This window comes from Melanotaenia boesemani, chromosome 14 (assembly GCF_017639745.1).
Source record: "Melanotaenia boesemani isolate fMelBoe1 chromosome 14, fMelBoe1.pri, whole genome shotgun sequence".
Taxonomy (NCBI): Eukaryota; Metazoa; Chordata; class Actinopteri; order Atheriniformes; family Melanotaeniidae; genus Melanotaenia; species Melanotaenia boesemani.
This window is the reverse complement of record NC_055695.1, coordinates 25747740-25766745: the sequence shown is the minus strand read 5'-3', so window position 1 is coordinate 25766745 and position 19006 is coordinate 25747740. Positions and strand designations below refer to the sequence as shown.

The following is a 19006-nucleotide window of genomic DNA, read 5'->3' as shown; positions in this document are numbered from 1 at the left end:
GCAACAAACAGGACACCTGTTCTGTTTGTTTTTCAGAACTGGACAGTACAGAAGTTTTCTTGATTTATACCCAGCTCTGCATGGACCTTATTATTACCATCAAAGGAGAAGTTCAGTATTAGAGGAGTTAAGATCCTGCAATAGACTTTCTTGCTGTAGCCATAATGCCCTCAAATATGGGTGTGTTGTCAACTCTAAACAGCTGAAAAGTTGTAACAAATGCTGACTTCTGAGTTACAGTACAAAGTACCTTTTTCTTTATTGTAAGAAGTTAAGTTAGAAAAGCTTCAAGATTTACTTGTTTCTTTCTAAAACTGTTAAATGGGGTTTCACTCATTGTTATATGTATATAAGATCAACTTGGAGTACTTATGTTTACCATTTGTAAGAATGCTGTATGATTTTTTTATGTTTGTTTTCTGAGCACATCAGAAACTAATCAATATTTAAGAAAATAAAAGACAAAACGAAGCAAAGGTCTCTGTGTTCTTATAAGAGTGACAGAAAAAGGTGGGTGTGCCATGTCAGGAACTCCAACAATAAAACATGTTGTAACATGTTGCAAGAACTGCTACTTCGTACCTCAAGGTAAATTCCATTAGGGCTGGTATTGATCCAGGCTAAGTGATTGTGTTACCGCTGACAGATCAGGCTCACTTCACTGATGGAGGCTAATTCTCCAAATTGGGGTTGAGTTCTCTGCTGTGAGTATGTGCACATGCTACCAGAGGAGTGTAATTACACCAAATATCTGATTGGCGCTAAAGCTATGACATGTTTAGCTTTGTTGAAAAACATAACTGCAATGCTTGATTTGCATATGGAGGAAATGCAATCAATCTCAAATTAAGACATCTTATGTGTCACTGATTTGATGCCAGGAAAAGAGCAATCACAGACTTTCTCATATGCTATTGCATCATTCAATTGTTTAACACCACTTCCTATTGTGTTGTAAATAAAGAAAACCCAAACACATTTCAACAAATTCACAAATCCTAATAGGACACTTTATTAAACTTGAAACGTACCACTGTGGTTGATAGGTATACATGAATATTGTGCATCATAAAGTCATTCAAGATTCAAGATTTTTATTGTCATTATGCAAGCATTACAAAAATTTTAGATATATGAGAGCAGAAGCACACACACAAAAAATTATATATTTTTCAAGCTAAAGCAAAAACCCAATTGATTTGATTTAATTTGATTGTGCTATCTGAAAATCACAGATAGAGATACTAAGACATTGTGATGTTTAAAGTGCTAATAAAATATTTATTTAAGCTCCAGCCAAATATTAAAAGATGCTGAGATTTTTGTCATTGTAATTGTAATTTAAATACAAACAACCTATTTAGATTCATTTGGACAGTATTGCTCAGTAAAACTCAGTCAACCTTATAAGCTCGACTTCTGCTCAGACAGCAGATGTTTTCAGAGGGACAGCATGCAGGTTTTGACTGACTGTACCCTCGAATAATACGTACTGACTGTAAAACACCACTAGAGGGCGACACAGAACGAGTTAGAGACACCGAGCACAAGAAGTTTGATGTGGCTTTTCAGTCGTTAGTAAAATTTAATCAGTTGTCGGGCTTTAATGGAAAAAATCCTGTCATTTTGTGCCCTAAATAAAAAGAAACGGGGAATTAAACGGAAAATTATTAATGAATACACCATTATAAGTCTACGATGTTTCAGTTGCTATTTTATATTCCTTTAATTCCCCTTTCATTCAGTCGTTGGATTTTCTTATACACACACACACACACACACACACACACACACACACACACACACACACACACACAAACACACACACACACATATATATATATATATATATATATATATATATATATATATATATATATATATATATATATATATATCTTTCCTCTCACAGTGAAGTATCACAAATGATTTCACTGAGTAGATTTAAAGGAAAAAAAATCCTTAACATTAAAAGAATGGACCCCTTATTAATTTTTTGCCCTGGACGGAAGTTTATTATTATTAGTCGGTTATTGACAATTACATAAATCTGCTCCGATTTCTCAAACTTACGGCAATATGACATCATTCCGGAAAGCTCTGCCCGTTCTGCCATATAAGGAGAGGGAACGCTCGGAAGATCTACGTCATGCCTCAGGAGGGCGCGTCTTACGGGAAGTGGATCGACTATAATCTTCTCCCTGTATAAACAGGGTGAACCCTAAGAAGTTATCCGCAGAGGCGATTGGATTTACTTTCCAAGGGCAAATCAATTAAAAGATTACAATAAAACATGCCCAAAAGAAGTAAAAGGAGAATAAAGCACACAGTCTGTAAATTCAAAATCTTTGTCAACTCTATAAAAATGGTTATTTAGGTTTCACCCACAGATAACCCTTAGGAAAAATTTGTTATATTACCATTTATCTGCTATATCATCAAAGACTCCTTTATAACCTATATCTATACTCTTAAATATCTTTAAAATAAATTGGTCATTGTTTAGTAAGCTATATTAGGTCATAAGGCCAATAGTAACTAACTTAATTTAAAAAGTTACTAATTTTCAATTAAATTAGTCTGTTTATCTTTTTTTTCTTGTGGGTTAATAATGTTTAAAAGCTCATGTAAAGTTCTACACATGTATTATTTCCATTAAGCTACAGTGTTCTACCTCAAACTGGACTTGTTTATATAAAATTAAACATGTAAGTTCCTAGGATGGGGTGTAAAACATTTACCTAAAAGACATTTTGAGGTGTTTCATTATTGATTCAGTTGTGTACTGAATTTTCACATAGTCACATTTTTACTCTGCTACTACAAGCTATGGGCTGTTGTTATATCTTTTTATTGATTTGTTGGCTTGATGATAACTGACTACTGATGGGGACACTCTGCTTCAATTTCACTTTTACTTAGAATGACTTGTGTTCCTCTTCCACGTCTGGAAATGGCTGTCTATCCCATGCAGTAAGACAAACACAAACAAGGTTAATAAAAACCAAGTTGCATGCTTTTCTTATGCTGGTAGAGCCTGAACTTTAACAGCTCATTAAGACCTACGTGAGAATATATTCAAGGAGACAGCCGAATGCATATTTGTTCGAGAACGAACAATAGAAATCAGATCATATTTCAGTTGAAAAGTCTTGTGCTTCACGTGCCATTTAAATTGCTCATTAATGTGGTATTGAAAAAGAGTAAAGAAACATCACAAGTTACAAAGCAAAAACACATAAAATAAACCAGAAAACCACAACAACCGGATTGCTATTAGCTACAGTTTAACATTACAGGAGGAGCTGGCAGAAGAGACTGTTATCAATAATATAATTTCCTTCAGTGAGTCAATTACATGCAGGCTACTGTAGTTGCAGAACATGAGTGTTTATTGTTGAGCTCCTGAACCAGAAAGGACCTAAAGAATAACACTGGTTGCACAGCTAACATCATTGGGGCCTCCATTCACTCTCATGATTTACGAAGTAAGATCTCATTAACCTATAGCATTGAAAAAAGAGAACGGGAGGTCTCTCAAGTTTTGATAAAGGCGTAGGAAAAATGGCACTGGTTTGTACTGTTGCAAGGAAAGAATGAACAAAACAGTGGCTGTTCTAAAAGCATAATCTAATGTTGACGTTATAAATTAAGCCCATGAACACCATCAAGAGATAATTCTGCAGCTCCTGCATGCGGAGTCTTTGTATCTGAATAAATCACAACCTTAGAGATGAGATGTAAAATATAAACAAAGATATTATAAGACTACAAGCCTCCAGTCATTAAATGTAGCTGAAACAACAATATAGACCAGAGGGGTTCTGGGATGTCTGCAAAGTTAACATTCTCTCCTCTTTGCAGCTAAACTATGAGAAAAAAGTTGCATTGACCCCTTTTGTGACACCAGGGGGAGCTGTCCAAAACCTGATAAGTGAAGCGACTCCAACCTTTATGTATTAGTTTTAAAGCTGCAATTTCTAATTAAATAAATAGATAAATTAATTAATTAATTATATATTAAAAATATATTAAACATAAGGAAAATGCATGAAATAAAAAGATAATTACTAAGTTTGCTGCAATGATATTTATGTTTTGAGGTATTAAATTATGTGGAAGAGTAAACAAAATTTGATCCTCTAACTGAAAAAAAGAAATTATTTAGAGTTTAAATCAACATGACTCCATCAGTTGAACAGTGTGACCTGGATTTAATTGCTTTTTTCTCTCGCTCTTTCTCTCTCTCTCTCTTTCTCTCTTTCTTTTTTTTTACTAAGACTACCTGCTAATTCTAATTAAAATCCACCTTTTTCTAAGGTTTTTCAGTGAAAAATGTGCTGCATGATTAAAGTCTATAATGACTTTGGATTTTCCTTTTGTTCTGTTTCTTCCTGTATTATTGGGGGGAAAAAAGAAAGGAAAAAAACACATTAAAATAACAAGTTACTGACACCAAAACCACTGCAGATTTCGGGGGGTTGACGCTTTTGTCCCCCCCTTCCTTGGTGCATTCTTGCAGAAACAGCTTTTTCAGTCAGTTGCAAACTGGCATCCCCCACGCATCACTTATCCATCACTGTGATATGAATCAGTTATCGGAAAATTGTCTTTTATGGTATTGCATTGACTAATTTTAATTTTTCAAAGATCGAAATAGAGTGAAAGAAGAAGAAAAAAAGTACAAATCGAGCATGAGGTTTTAAGATAAGTCCAATGGCAACTTTGCGTTATTCATGTACAACACTTCGGGGTCTCACGTGGGAGTCATCATCTTGTAAAAGGAAAAAAAATGCTGTGTGGTGTTGTGCAGATGAGGCAGTGTTAATCTGCACAGTATCTGCATGCAACAGCAACTGAGCAAAACCACTTCTAAATTTTATCTTTTGGCATTTTGCAACATGTTGGAATGGCATGTTGTTTGTTTCCATTTCTTTATTTGCATGCCAAAGATAAAACAGGGGAATAGGTTTAGAATAGACATTTTGGACCAAGAAGGTGATTCTTAAATATCTACTAGCTAATAACTTGATATATCTTAACAGTGTGACCTCAACAATCTGTATAAGTAAAGGAATAAAGAAATGTTCGGGCGTGGGCGTCCGGGGCGCTGATGCGTTGGGCTCTTGGCTGGGCCGGGCCTTTGCCCCTCTTACCTCGGGTGGTCTTGGGGAGGCGGGGGCGCCTACAGCAGCCAGCTGAGGAGTTGGCTGCCTGGGACAGAGATCTCTCTCCCAGTTGTGCCCCTCCCTGAGCCCCTCTCCTCCCCCGCCACCCCACATCGTACACACCACACATAGGGCAGTGTGGGGCGGGTGGAGGCGGTGGGTTTGGCTGAGGGGTCCCCATTGCGGAATCCCCCGGTGGACCCCTGCGACTGCCTGCCCCACTAGATTTTAATCACAACCTAGACATCAATGTACATTTAGGGCCTCGGGGGGATGGGCACATGGGCTGTGGGTGGGTGGACAGGAGCCACCGAGGTGGCCCTTCCTCCATCCCCTCCCTTGTGACCTCTCTCCCCCCGATTTTATTTACACGTTAGACACTACCACATTTAACAGTACTGCACTACACACATAACACACACTCACATGCAGGGAGTCCTGAGGGGGTCCTGCTGCCTGGCAGCAGTGGGACCCACCACCATCTCATGGCTCCTTCCAGTTCTTTATTGCATTATAAATAGCCCATACTCGTGCAGGGGTGGAGGTTCGGTGCCTGCCTGGAGTCCTGTGCGGGGTGCTGTTGGGCGCTGTTTGCCCTGGGGGCTGCCCTCGGTGCTGCATCGGGGGGGCTGGTGAGACCTCAGGGAGAATGTATGTGGTTGTGTGGGTGTGTATGTGGAGAGGGTCGGGTCTGGGGCCCACCAGACTCCCTGGGCTGCCCCTGGTGGGGGTGTGTGTGGTGTGTGTGTGTGTGTGTGTGTGTGTGTGTGTGTGGGGGGGGGGGGGGGGGGGGGGGGGGTGAATGGGTGAGGGTTGGAGTAAAGAGGGTTTGTTTTTGTTTTTTTAGGGGGGGGGGGTACCTGCGGACATGTTCTTGTCCCTGGGGTGCCTAGCCTTGGGTCTGTGGGGTGCCTGCCGCCCGGCGCCAGCTGGGCCTGCTCGCAGTCACCCTGGGCTGCCCGGTGCCCTTGCCCCGTCGCGCCGGGGGGCTCCGGTCTGGGGGCCCCTCTGCTCTGGTCCGGGTGGGCCGCTGCTCTGTCTGCTTTGGCGGTCCCGGGCTTGGTGCCCACGGACCTGCTGGGCCTTTGGGGCCTCGGGATCCCCCCGTCCCCCGCTGATGCTTCGGGGTGCGGCGTGATCGCAGCCCCCTTGTGGGTACGCATTTCCTCCTTGTTACATGGCCACACATGTATGTTAACAAGTGCATGCTCACAAACGTGCTCGTCTCTCCATCCGCTTCTCACTAGATGTAGCTGATGTTTGTGTGTTGGTACGTTTATCTGCAGGTACGTTTGATGACTATTGTAATTTTTCATATCATCATCATCCTATTTTTCTTTTGGTATCATGTAGTACTGTGGTAGTTTAGCCTATATTGTTTTTTTTGTGATATGTTCTGGGCAGCATAGACAACTGTTATTTCCACATTTTAATCCTGTCCTTTTCTCCCTTTTTTTTCTTTCTCTCTTCCTCTATCTCCCTGTCAGGTTCGACACTGGCATATAAAGACTAAAGAAAATAAGATCAAGGGGAGCCATGTATATAACATGTCTCCCTTGGTAGAGCAAATCTGTCAAGCAAAATATGGCACACAGACCACCGTTCTGTATGTTAGGATGCTGGACAGGACAGGGTAAAAAAAAAAAAAAAGAAATGTTCGGAGCAAAAAACTATCTACTGCAATGAACAGTATCTGAAAGTGATTTTGTTATGAAATAAGAAAAATCTCACAAGGACCCAAGATACATCTGGCCTTTCAGTTTTTCCATCTACTGATGAAGCCCTAAGGAAGGGAAATGGGGAGAGAAGGCTGAGGTGTGAGAATTATTCCGGAAGAATAGCTACTAAGAGAAACTGCAAGAAAGCTTGGCTAAGAGAGTTGAGACTGTTATAATAATAATAATAATAATAATAATAATAATAATAATAATAATAATAATAATGAAGAAGAAGAAGAATACTTTTTACTTTATTAATCACAATCAGGAAATTAGGGTCTACATTTTACCCAACTCTAGATTTAGTAGAGAGGAGTGGGCTGAAATGTCCATATCAAATACTGAGCTAATCAAAGTCATATAAACTGATTTTTTTTTTTTTTTTTTTTTTTTTAATTTATTTATTTGTTTATTTATTGTACTGTATTTCCATTTGGGCAACATGTAAAGAAATTAAGTGTGACTCTGGACTTTTGTATATTGCTGTACTTTGGCATGCAGACTGAAAAAGTTGCAGGTTAAACCAACGACCCACATTAAGCAGTTCAACAGCTAATTTCAGTGACAATTTTTAAATACAATACTACATATAATGTCATAATCATGGTCTATGTTTTTGGGTTTTGTCATGTTTAGTTTTGTCATGATCATGGTTTATGTTTTTTGTTTGTTTGTTTGTTTGTTTTTTATTTATTCATTCATTCATTTATTTTTTCATGTTTGGTTCAGTTTCCTGTTTCTGTAGCTTATGTGTTCTGTATTGCTTTCTGCTCCTGGCTCATTAGTTCACCTGGTTTGATGACTCATTCACTTCACCTTCTCCTGATTACTCCCTCTGTATTTATAACCCATGATTTTCAGTCTCTTTGTCAGGTCCTTGTGGTTTAGTCCCTGCAGAGTGTGGTTTTTTTTGTTGTTCTGGAAATAAATCTGCACCTTTCTGGGTATTCACCTGGGCCGCACCGTATAACACATTTCCCTTTGTGGGGTTTCATTTGTAGTTTTCATTTTAATTTAATAACCGATTTATACTTATAGACTGGCAAAACATCTTTTAATAATAATTTTAATTTACTTTATATTTTAATAATTGTCTCATTCTATAAATAAATTATTTCCCTTAATGCTTAGTTTTCGCCTTTGAGTTACTCTCGCGGTATGTTGCCGTCACGTGACAATAACTTTAGGTCACGTGGTTTTATTTTGTTTGAGTCCCAGGTTTGGTCTGGAAGCTGTGCCAGTGAAGTTGAAATGGCAAGGAACGAAGAAAAGCAACTGGGGAAACTGAACAGACTGTGGCTTCAGAAAGAGAGAGAGGGCAAGCAGCTAAAATGAGATAGAAACATTGTACAAACTGGTTTTAATCTAAATTCTGGTTATAAAAACCCCGGCTTGTGGCAGCTAGCGTTAGCTGTTAGCTACTGTCGTGCTAACTTGTTGCTTGTAGTTTATCTAGCTTATAAGACAAAGCATACTTGACAACTGTACGTGTTAATACTCATTCACGCAGCTATATTATTATTATTATTATTATTATTATTATTATTATTATTATTATTATTATTATTATTATTTTTCTTTTCAGAGGGGCGACTCAAAGACGTTAACGGCCGTCGACCCAAGCTGGTAACGGAAACATTAAGCGTCCATCATTATGGGTACACGTCCCTACAGTTAAGTTTTACTAGTCTTGTTTCTGTCAAACCTTTTCTTTCACAGTCTACTCTTCATTCTGCCTCCTCTGTGAAAAAGTGGATCCCCAGCATCAAGAATGAAATAGAGTATTACCTACAGGTAAAACACTTTTTAGTACGAATGATATTAATGATTTTAGAAACTTGTCATAAGCTAAAGTCAGACTTTCTAGTATCATGAAGGTTCCTCACTTTAACTATTTAGATCACTATGTTAACCTGCTCTGCAGAAATTCGTGTTCAAAGTTTCTGTTTGAATCGTCTAAAATAAAATAAGCGTCGTTATTTGCTTGATTGTTGCCCAGATGTTATAAAGAATGTGAAGCTTACAATCATTCCGTTTCTTTAAATCTAATATTATATTCTGGCTTGTTTGGATTTAGTCTTTTTATGTACATATCCTGTATTCTAACATCAGGATAGTGTTTCTGTACTCAAATTTTAAAACCAGCTCCTAAAATTATATCTCAGTCCATTTTTACTCCTCATATCCATCAGTATATATGTAATACTATCAATATGAGTACATCTTTACTATTAATGTAGTGACTCACAAATCCACTGCATGTGTTTCCATGATACAGATACATTGGTAAAGATTAAATTTTTTTCAACACTGCGATTTAGATTTTGTGGGGAATTGGTTTTTGGCACAATACATTCTTGTTAATTATCATTAGATCTTTGGCCATGCAAATTACTCAGGGTAGGGTCCATCTTCTCTATTTTTCTTTCTGTACTTTTTGGCCACTTTTAGCCAAACATACTAAAATCCTACCGTATGACAGTGGTCTTAAGAGACCTTCTTTATAGACAGCAACCAGCATTGAAATTTAGTGCCCGATGTAAAAAGTTGATAATGCCTAATCAACTCTGAGTAAATGTCAGATTGTCAAATAATAGATGGAAAATAAATTATTTAACCATCCTCTTAAAAGTCAACCAGAGTAGAACATTATGTGTATCATTAAATGTTGGTGCTGCGTCTTGTTTAAAAACATCTCACCTGTTTTATACTGCTGATATTTAATCTAACATACTAGAGTATTAACTCATATAATCCCTATAGCTCTGTATATGAGAGAAGATGCAATAAGTGAAAATTCACTTCAATTTGGTGAATTACTTTTGTAATTTACATGTTATTATGAGTCAATATAGTTGACTCATGATCTTATCAAGTTAAATTTTTAACGTCTTTATCTGCAAGCTGTCATAAAACAAACAGCAGATATTAACTTAGAAACTGTCAGCACTGATGATTTGATGACAGCATTCATCGTATTCTGAATTGCAGCAACGCTGTTTGTCTTGTAGTGATCTTAATATTTTTCACACTTCTACATCCACACAACCTGCTCTCCTTCTGATTGAGGTGCCGTGTGATCTGTGACTTTGTGCAGAAAATATATCAAATTACACATAAAATCCATTTCACATGAACGTGCGCAGAGCCTGAAGAGGAAAATGTGGGTTACTAAAGAAACACCATTTCTGAGTGGAGGTTTAGGTTTGTTTTTGTTCAGGATGGCTAATGCAGAGAAAGTCTGACTGTGTTAAACTCTGTGTAAGACTGGTCTATTTGCTAACGATTCAGTTTTCTCCATGTTTTGTCCCAGCAATCCCAGCTTTCTCATTACCCCGAGAGGAAGATAACAGAGTTCCAACTGCACATCGAGGCTTTGGAAAAAGAGTACAAAAGCTTCATAACAAAACTACGAGTTCTGGATCCCTCATGTAAACAGCATCCATGGACTCCCAGAGCATACTGCAAAAGGAGAGCAGACACACAAGACTCTTCCAGCTCAGGTCAGTGGATAAGTTAAGGCTAATCTGCATATCGTGAAAGTGTGTCTTTTTAATTTAAATTTTTTTTTATTTTATTTATTTTTTTTTTAGAAACGTGTCTGATTTAATTTCTTATTTTGATGAACTATAGCTTGTCCTGGAGGGTGAAGGTCGTGTGACAGAATTGCAAACAGTCATGTCTATAAATTCAACACTAAAATAAGCAAGAACTAAAATGGATTGATGACTGCAACTCAGATATTTAATCCTGCACAGCTGTGATATTTCTCCTGTATTTAACTCATTTGTAAATTTCAGTGAAACTAAAAAACTCTGTTTTAAATTATTAAAAAATGCCTTTATCCCACTGCAAATGTGTCATGCTTCCTGCAAAGAATCTTTCCTACTGATGAAAAAAGCTTTACGATTGCCAAGTAGGAAAAGTTTTCTCTTTGGCATGTTTACCTGTAACTTTATTGTTGCTTGCTCTCACATTTAGTTTTTATTTATTACAAATAGGGACAGTAGGCATTAATTAATTTTTCTGTTTTTAGCCATTGGCTAATTCCGTCTGTTGTCCCTGGGCAGGTTGATCTCAAATATCCTGTATCTCTACCCTCTCATTCACAGTTAAAACTCCTCGACTGTGTGAGCCAGATGATGGTCTTAATCAGTGTAACAGAGGTGGGATCAACTTGGCCTCAGAGACAGAGGGACCTCACAGATTTTTGGAGACCAGATTTCAAACCCTTGCACCCACCAACCTGGTCTCAGAAATCTCAGAGGTGTTCTGTTCAGCCCAGGACCAGCCTCTTACTTTTGACCGTACACGACTGGCAGTAGCTTCTGCTGCATTCAGAGGACCATCAGCTCATCAGAGTTCCTCTCAAACACAGAACCTTGCCCAGATGCTGCAGTTTAGTCTACCAAATCTTAATAATTCTCCATCAAGACAGAGGTCTTCATTGCAGGGCAGAGACAGTGATGGGGCAGCGAAGAGTTCTGTTACCGAGCAGAAAGGCAGCATCCAACACAGCGAACCAGCAGAGACAATACCTGGAAAACCCTCCATCAGTGAAACAACAGTGGAAAGAAATGGTCATACCCTTGGACTAGACTGCTACTGCTCTTCTGATGAGGACAGTGACATGTAATATTTTTACATTAAGGAACCTACACGTTTCTATATTTTTTAAAATTATAACAGACCATTTAATGCAAACTCTCTTATGTGTTCAATTCAATTTAAAGTTTCGTTAGGAACTTCATTCACAGAGAGCGACACTACATATTAAAAGTGGGTTAAAAACATAAATACAATAGAAAAAAGCACAATAAAAGCATACATACAACACCACAGTAGCCATTCAGCAATCTAACAGATAGGGTGCAAAGCTTCCTCTGGTTCTTAGTGCTGAAGGCCAGTATCTCAGACCTGAAGGTGGGAGACTGTAGCATCTGTGCAGTGTGTGACTGGTATCTAATGCTCTCCTTTTCATTTAGTCCTTCTGTTGTAGATGCGGAGAAGAGGTTCCTGTGCCAGTTTTATTGATCATTGTTATGATTTTGATTAGTGGATTGTGATGGATGTTAGTGACCCAAACCAGAATGATATATTAAAGGTTCGTTCAACATATTCATCCTTATTACATTATTTTCTTGTTGAAAGCCACATTGATGATAATTTAACTGTGAAAAAATATTCTGAAAATATTGTTACAGGGCTAAAAAAATGTTCAAAACTTTCTAGTTTTTAAACCTGTCATGCTTTGGTAAGACATTAAACATTCCTTTAGATATGAGACCGAAGTATAAAACATGTGTACCATGCTTTATTGACTGTATACTACAGATTAGCATTTATACTGAGAAAATACCGTTATTAAAATATATTAAAGCTAACAAAACTTGCTGTCTAAGGAAACTGTTTAAAAAAAAACCAAAAAAAAAAAAAAACCATGAGCTTCATTGTCAGTTGTGTAATCAGTCACCGTGACCACAGCTACTTCCATTGTGTAATAGAGGAGAGGAAGACGATGAGAAATGAAAAAATGATTGAGAAAGGTAGATGCTTATTCAGTAAATTACTTTATTTCCCTTCCCTGGTTATATTAACTAGAGCAACAGCAGATAAAGGCGCCCTGGTTAGACCCCAAAACCCCAACACTCCCACCTCACCCACTATGCTGTTGCTGCTGTCGTTGCTGCTGCCGTTGCTGCTGTTGCGAGGACCGCTTTCAACATGACGCTTCTGGGAAACAGACCATCATCTTGTACAGCGCAGCCAGTCTGTGAAATTTCTGGTTAGACTTGACGTAATTAACCTTTTAGTTAGACTTTTGTATTCATGTTGCAAGGTGGGTTTCCCTTTGTGTCTGCACGACAACCTGGAGAAATGAAACAACATTTTTGCAACAGCAGACGGAAAATAGACCTGGCTGATTCCTGTGGAGTCACCAAGGTGTTCACACACAATCATAAATATACCAGAATGCCTTAAAGCAGTTTGTTTTAGTATTCCGTTTAAGTGAATGTGTGTCTAACGTTGATGTCGCTCTGTCCAGTACATAGTCGATTATTTTCTTTAAAAACTTAAAAGATGCAATTTTTCAAAACCACCAAAGGATTCACAAATATTTGCTTCTTATCTTAAAAAGCAAAAACAGCTGATACAGAAGGAAATTGTTGCACTCACAACTATAGCAGCAGTTTTATTGCTCTAAATCCAAATACAATAAGAGTCAGAAAGACAACAACGGTATAAACTAGGGTATGCTAGGCGTCTGTGCTTTCAACTTTAGGTCTGTAAACTTATCTGAGGTATTAGTTGGGGTTAATTGTCACTTCAGTAAAGCATGGCCACATAAGTTGCTACTAACTTCTCACAAGCAGCCAGCATGCAGGTCGGGCGCAGGCTTTTGTTCTTTTCATGTGGCAGCAGCATCTTCCCACCAAGAACACACCGTGTGCTACTGAAACTGCTGTATCACTGTTTACTAACATGCCGATCCTCATTGAGACTGACGCTTATGAAGAATAATACATTTGATTGTATTTAATTGATTTAAATATGAATTCCTGCTATGGTTTAGGTTTGAAGTTTTTACAAGGAAGACAGAACAAGTAAGGTAAAAAAAATTAATGAATAAAAAATACTTTATTAGTGCCATCAGGGAAAATAGTAAAGTATGTTACTTGTGTAATATAAATCATATTACACAGTATGTTACCTGCGCAAAAGGACTTGTGTAAAAAAAATGGCTAAGCAGGTGATGCGTGCTCATGGCTGCTTAAGTTTTCCTTTCGTAGAACTTGTAAAAAAGGGTCTTTCTGAAGATGACTTTGTAACCAGGAACAGGTCAGCTTTAACCTCAAACTTCCTTTTAATTTCAGACTCAGCTACACTTGTTCATATGCAACACAGTTAAACCAGCATGCACAAATAACCCAAAAATGCATGAGGCAGGAAAGTTAAAGCGTAGCAAAGCCACCAGTGGTACAGAACTAGATTGAAGGCTTTAAGTGATTTTTTTTTTTTTTTGGGTTTGCATAAATTAGTTAAAGTGACATGCATTCTTTAGGGCAGGCGTGGGAGGGAATTGTGGGTGGTGAAAGCCTTAACAGCTGAAGGCTGATTCTGTTAAGTACACACCTCCTCTGTCTAGAGCATATAGATGCACACACAGTTTGTCTAACAGAAGGACTTAAACCATGAGCTGTGACCAGAGCTACCCGTTTCCACAGGTGTTTCTCGTGGATGGAGGCGGAGGCCACCCAACGCAGCCTCCAAACCTGGTACCCTGCTGGTCCTTCCCTCCTGCCCAGGAGAGAATGAGGAGCCGTGGGAAGAGCCGGGGCTGCATGGGTATCAGCCCCAGTCTGGCCATGGTTGTGCTGTTGCTGTTCCTGCTTGTGTTTGCAGCCCTGGGGTTTGAAGCCTATCAGATTTTGGACATACAGAAAAAAATGAAAGCCATTGAAAAGGTAAGGACCATCATGGGAAATGCAAAAGAAAACAATTCAGGGAGCATCTACTGAGAAAATAAGCTAATCTTGACTGCAGTTTGAGACTGAAGAAACATTGTAGGATGATGGTAAAGGAAAGACTCCTCACAAATCAGTAAAGTAAAAACTGAGTCAGGTTTAACCAGTACATAATGTTAATTATATTCCTTTGTGTGCAATCTTCTTTATTTAATGGGAGCATAGCAGCAAACATTAAAAAGGTGTGACCTCTGTTATTTTTGCATAGAGAGGAGGTGACAAAGAGGTGTAAGGTGAAAGAATGGAAACGTAAACGTGGCTGGAACATTTGGGCAGCCCTGCAATGTTTAATAATTAATTTGTAATTTGGTTTGGTTATCATGTGAGCAGCAGCACTGCCACAGCTATGCTCTGACATTTAAAAGAAAAACCACTGCATTCATTGTTCCTTCTGTGGTCACCAGTCCATTCTGACAGGATATCCTCTATTTTACTTGAGCTCTGAGAGCTTTTTAAGTACTGAGGTGCAAGCTGGTCTATGATGTGGTATTGAAATTTCTCTCTTTCATTTCACTAAAGGTTGAACTCGAACATGTGACGGAGTACAGAGCCCCTCTGAAACAAATTGGTAGGTGTCAGTCAATAAACATCCTTTACTGCACATGAAGCATTTATAAAATGCTTTATTTAAAAATGAGGTTCCTAAATGAACGAAAAGAGGAGCTGATGTGACTAATCTGAGGGCAATTTCAGGTTCCCTTGAAATAAAGTCAAAGGAAGAAGACATGAGCAGCAGACCTGCAGCACACGTGATTGGTGAGATTTCTGTAAATTTGAGCTCTACTTTGTGATTTTTTTTTTATGTTCACATTTAGTGACATCATGTCTCTCCTCTGGTAGGGCGCATTGAAATATCAGATTTCCGAAAGACTCTGCGATGGAATTCAAAGACAGGTCAGGCCTTCACCTCTGGAGGGGTGGCTTACCGGATGGAAGATGGCAGTCTGCAGGTCAATGAGACCGGACTGTACCACGTTTACTCACGTGTGGAGCTGATCTTTAAGGATTGCTCCATCTCTTCCTCCTTTGATCACTCTGTGTTTGTGAGGAGAGCAGGAAACCCACCCCTGACTCTGATGGAGACCCACAGGGCAGGGTTCTGCCCTCCGCAGCCCACCCACTCCTGGACCACAGAGAGTTACCTCGGCTCCACCCTGCAACTGATGAAAAACGACAAAGTTTTTGTGAATGTGTCTCACCCATCTCATCTTAGTCATTTACACCACGCCAACTTCTTTGGCCTCTATAAGATCTAAAGAGCTTGTAGTAATTTGACTCCAGGTGCAGATTGTAAGCTGTTCAGATTGTCTCAAACAGAAATGAAACTTACTCATCACTTTACATAAATGATGTATTGAATATCATTTCCTGAATGTATATCCAACTGCTCTGAATACCGTTCGATATCAGGTTCTTTCATGTAAAACCTCAGAGAAAATATTCCATATTTTCTTGATCTGCAACTTAAAGATTGTGAACTAAAAAGCACTTACAGAGGCAGTAAAATCCATTTCGACACATATGCAGAACACAAATATTGTGCCTTTTATTGATGACATAGGAGTGAGTTAACACTAAGGTGCTTATTTAGTTTGTAGCCATTTAAAATATTTATTTTGGTGTGGACTGACACCATATCTAGATGTGTGTTTATATAAAAATAAAAAGTTTTTTGTTAGGGTTGTTTTTAAAAGAAATAAAGAGATCATTTATGCAGATTTATGTGTCATGACAAAAATAAATGTTCCTTTCTACATGCAATTTGAATAAATTTCATGTTTGGTAAGTCTTTGTCATGAGGAACACCCACATAATGACCACTGGAAAGTATTCACCTTGACACTGAGTCAAATTTGCTCCTGAGCGTGATCTTCATTTTCATATATTCCACTGATCTGAAAACTTTAATTTAAACTTTGATTTCTCTGATTTCTTTACAGATAACTAATCATTTAACAACCTGCAGAACAAGCAAGAGCTCGTGCTCTTCTTTTTTTTTTCTTCCAGTCACTTACTTTTTTTTCAGTTTAACACCCTCATTTCAATTTGTGCATTTAGTACACCACAAAGCCATGTGAGTGGAGTGAAACGAAGCACAGTCTGGGCACATATGCACATATACACATCAAGGGATTAAGCAGTGGCAGTTTTGACGTGTATTTCCTTCCTGTGAGAACATCTCGAGGGTCTTGCATGTATGCAGGCTGATTTTTGTAAGGGTTGGCTTTTTTTTCTTTCTTTTTTTTTAAAACACGATTGAAAGTCTTGTAACTTCGTAATAAGTTGGTTTATGTGTCAGCTGAGGCTTGGTCAGGTAATTAATTGAGATTTTAAAACAAATAATTTTATATACAAGCTATTTTGGACCTAATCAAAAATTCCTACCTCTGACCAGTAAAAATAAATAAATGAATAAACATCAGTTTTTACAGGTATGTTAGTGCCTGTAATTCTCATGAAGGATGTGTGGAATTGAATGATTCATTTTTTTTCTACAACCTTCAGCGAAACGATTCAGAGAAAATTCATTATGTACCTGTTCTGATTTCCAGAGGCTTCTTTCCAAACTGCAGAGTTAGATTTTTTTCAAAACCACACATCTGAGGGTGTTCAGTTTTTACTCAGCAACGTAATTAAAATAAACTCAGTCTGGACTGCAGCACCCGGGCTGCTATCAACATGCATCTTGCATCTTGTAAAAATATTCACTTTATACTCATAGTAAAACTGTCTACTGAAAGTGACACTGGCCCCAAGCTTCTGTTCAGAAAATTAAAGTGCAACCTATGTAGAACGGAAAACAAGCGAGGTTGTGCTTGCATGTTTTTTTGAAAACGTGGTTTTATCTTGATAATGGGATAATTTAACTCGAGAAAACAAAGTTTGTTATCTCAAAATAATGGGTAGTTCAAATGCAGGGTGCTGTAGCTGTTCCAGAAACAACACAGAGAGACAAACTTTTAGTTAAACTCACACTGAGCCAGTATTTGGAGACTCAAATCAGCCAAAAATTCATGTCTTTAGACTGTGGGAGGAAGCTGGGAGAGAACCTATGCATACGGGAGAACATGCAAACTTCACACAGGTCACGGCCCCAGAAATTTTCTTGTTATTAATAAAGCCTGTAAGATTTTTTTAAGTATTTACATTAATACATTTTATTGACTTTTATTGAGTGTGTGGCCTACTGGGAGCAGTGCTGGTTTCCAGTCTAACTGCTGCAGGAATCAAGGACCTGCATAGCTCATTCATGCTTTGTGTGACAAAGTGGGTGAGCCTGTAGTTGTTCACCATTTGTCCCTATTGATTTAGACTTTATTTCTTCTTCTGTGTGTGGCATCTGTTGTTATACTCATGATAGTGTTTGAACCCATATTACAGGGTAGGAGTTTGGGAGTGGCCAACCCAGCGCTTCAGAGCTACAGGTGTGAGTAATTTCAGGAAATGGTTAAGCCTAAATCAGAGCAGGTGTGTTTTTACAGGGATTTATAATCAGATTGTTTGGGAAGCTGGGAAGAGAGAGAGAGACAGAGAAAGAATAAGAAAAAGGAGAATGTGTGTTCGCTTTAAAGGAAATGTTTGTGGATTATACTCCGGATGCAACTTGGATTAATAAACCACTCTTCATGAAGAAATACTGGGACTGCTGAGTTTGTTTCTTCCATTTATTTGACCAGTTTGGCCTACTATCCCACACTTTGGATGCAGTAATCTGTTGCATCAACACCTCTGTGAATTACACTTTGCAATTTCAGCCTTTGCCAGACTTGATAGACGTAAAATCGGATGCATTGATCAGTGATGAACATTCCTCAGTCTGACATCAGCTTGCATTCATTGCTGAATACAAGCTGACTGTACTGAGGCATCCCAGTACAGAACAGCTGTCTACTGGGAATCCTCTTGGACTTAACAGTTGAGGTGTTGGGAGTAAAGAAGATAATGACTAAGCTCTCATCCATGTGAAATGACAGCCCCACTTCCCACTGCCCTACACTCCTCCAGAACACTGACAGCCCAGCAGAGGTCCTGGAGTGTGGAAACCAGCACTGCTCCCAGTAGACCACAAACACACTCAATAAAAGACAAATTAATGTGCAAAGACATGCATGTTAGGCTGATTTAAGTCTCTAAATTCTCATTAGGAGTGAGTGTGAGTCTGATTGAAATAGTTTTTTACAAAAGAGGAATTTAAAATGTTCACCTTGATCATTTATTTATTGAAGGAAATGGTCCGATATCACCATCATACACCGTTTAGAGGTGGCTGAACATATAGTATGAAAATGACATCCTCTACAATTCTCAAAAACCACAAAGGTATAATGGAAATTTAAACAGCTAAAAAGTTCATTCATAAATCAGGGAGCTGGAAGGAGTTAATTTACTTCAGGGTGGCTTCAAGGCCAAAATGACAAATAAAATTAAACTACCTGAACAACAGAGAAGGTAAGATATGCCAAAGCAAAAGTCCAAGAAAGTATCGTGGTTCACCTCCCTATTCTAACAAAACACACACACACACAACAAAAAAAAAACAACAACAGAAAGGAAGAAAATGGCAGCCCAACTCTACAAAGTCCTGTATGCTAAA

The 19006-nt window shown here is 38.4% G+C and overlaps 2 protein-coding genes across 4 annotated transcripts; both read left to right on the top strand.

The window, feature by feature from the left end:
- Positions 1–7818: 7818 nt before the first annotated feature.
- On the top strand, positions 7819–12004 carry si:dkey-86e18.1 (uncharacterized protein LOC557342 homolog). The gene is made up of 5 exons (XM_042006835.1): positions 7819–8204; positions 8472–8512; positions 8606–8680; positions 10200–10389; positions 10999–12004. The coding sequence occupies exons 1-5, from the start codon at positions 8045–8047 to the stop codon at positions 11520–11522; spliced, it is 990 nt and encodes a 329-aa protein (XP_041862769.1). The 5' UTR covers positions 7819–8044; the 3' UTR covers positions 11523–12004.
- On the top strand, positions 11873–16173 carry faslg (Fas ligand (TNF superfamily, member 6)). Of its 3 annotated transcripts, none has more exons than XM_042006837.1 (5): positions 11873–11990; positions 14113–14352; positions 14932–14980; positions 15106–15168; positions 15253–16173. In XM_042006837.1, exons 1-5 carry the CDS (start codon positions 11952–11954, stop codon positions 15666–15668), a joined length of 807 nt encoding a protein of 268 aa, XP_041862771.1. In that variant the 5' UTR covers positions 11873–11951; the 3' UTR covers positions 15669–16173. The 3 variants fall into 3 exon arrangements, with proteins under 3 accessions (XP_041862771.1, XP_041862770.1, XP_041862772.1); XM_042006836.1 differs by lacking the exon at positions 11873–11990 and adding an exon at positions 12488–12829; XM_042006838.1 differs by lacking the exon at positions 11873–11990 and having other exon boundaries at positions 12721–14352.
- The last annotated feature ends 2833 nt before the right edge of the window (positions 16174–19006 follow it).

Coding starts and splice junctions, on each gene's coding strand:
- si:dkey-86e18.1 (XM_042006835.1), top strand. CDS start 8,045: ATGTTGCCGTCACGTGACAATAACTTTAGGTCACGTGGTTTTATTTTG. Junction 8,513..8,605: donor ACGGCCGTCGACCCAAGCTG/GTAACGGAAACA, acceptor TTTCTTTCACAG/TCTACTCTTCATTCTGCCTC. Junction 8,681..10,199: donor AAATAGAGTATTACCTACAG/GTAAAACACTTT, acceptor GTTTTGTCCCAG/CAATCCCAGCTTTCTCATTA.
- faslg (XM_042006836.1), top strand. CDS start 12,716: ATGTTGCAAGGTGGGTTTCCCTTTGTGTCTGCACGACAACCTGGAGAA. Junction 14,353..14,931: donor AAATGAAAGCCATTGAAAAG/GTAAGGACCATC, acceptor ATTTCACTAAAG/GTTGAACTCGAACATGTGAC. Junction 15,169..15,252: donor ACCTGCAGCACACGTGATTG/GTGAGATTTCTG, acceptor CTCCTCTGGTAG/GGCGCATTGAAATATCAGAT.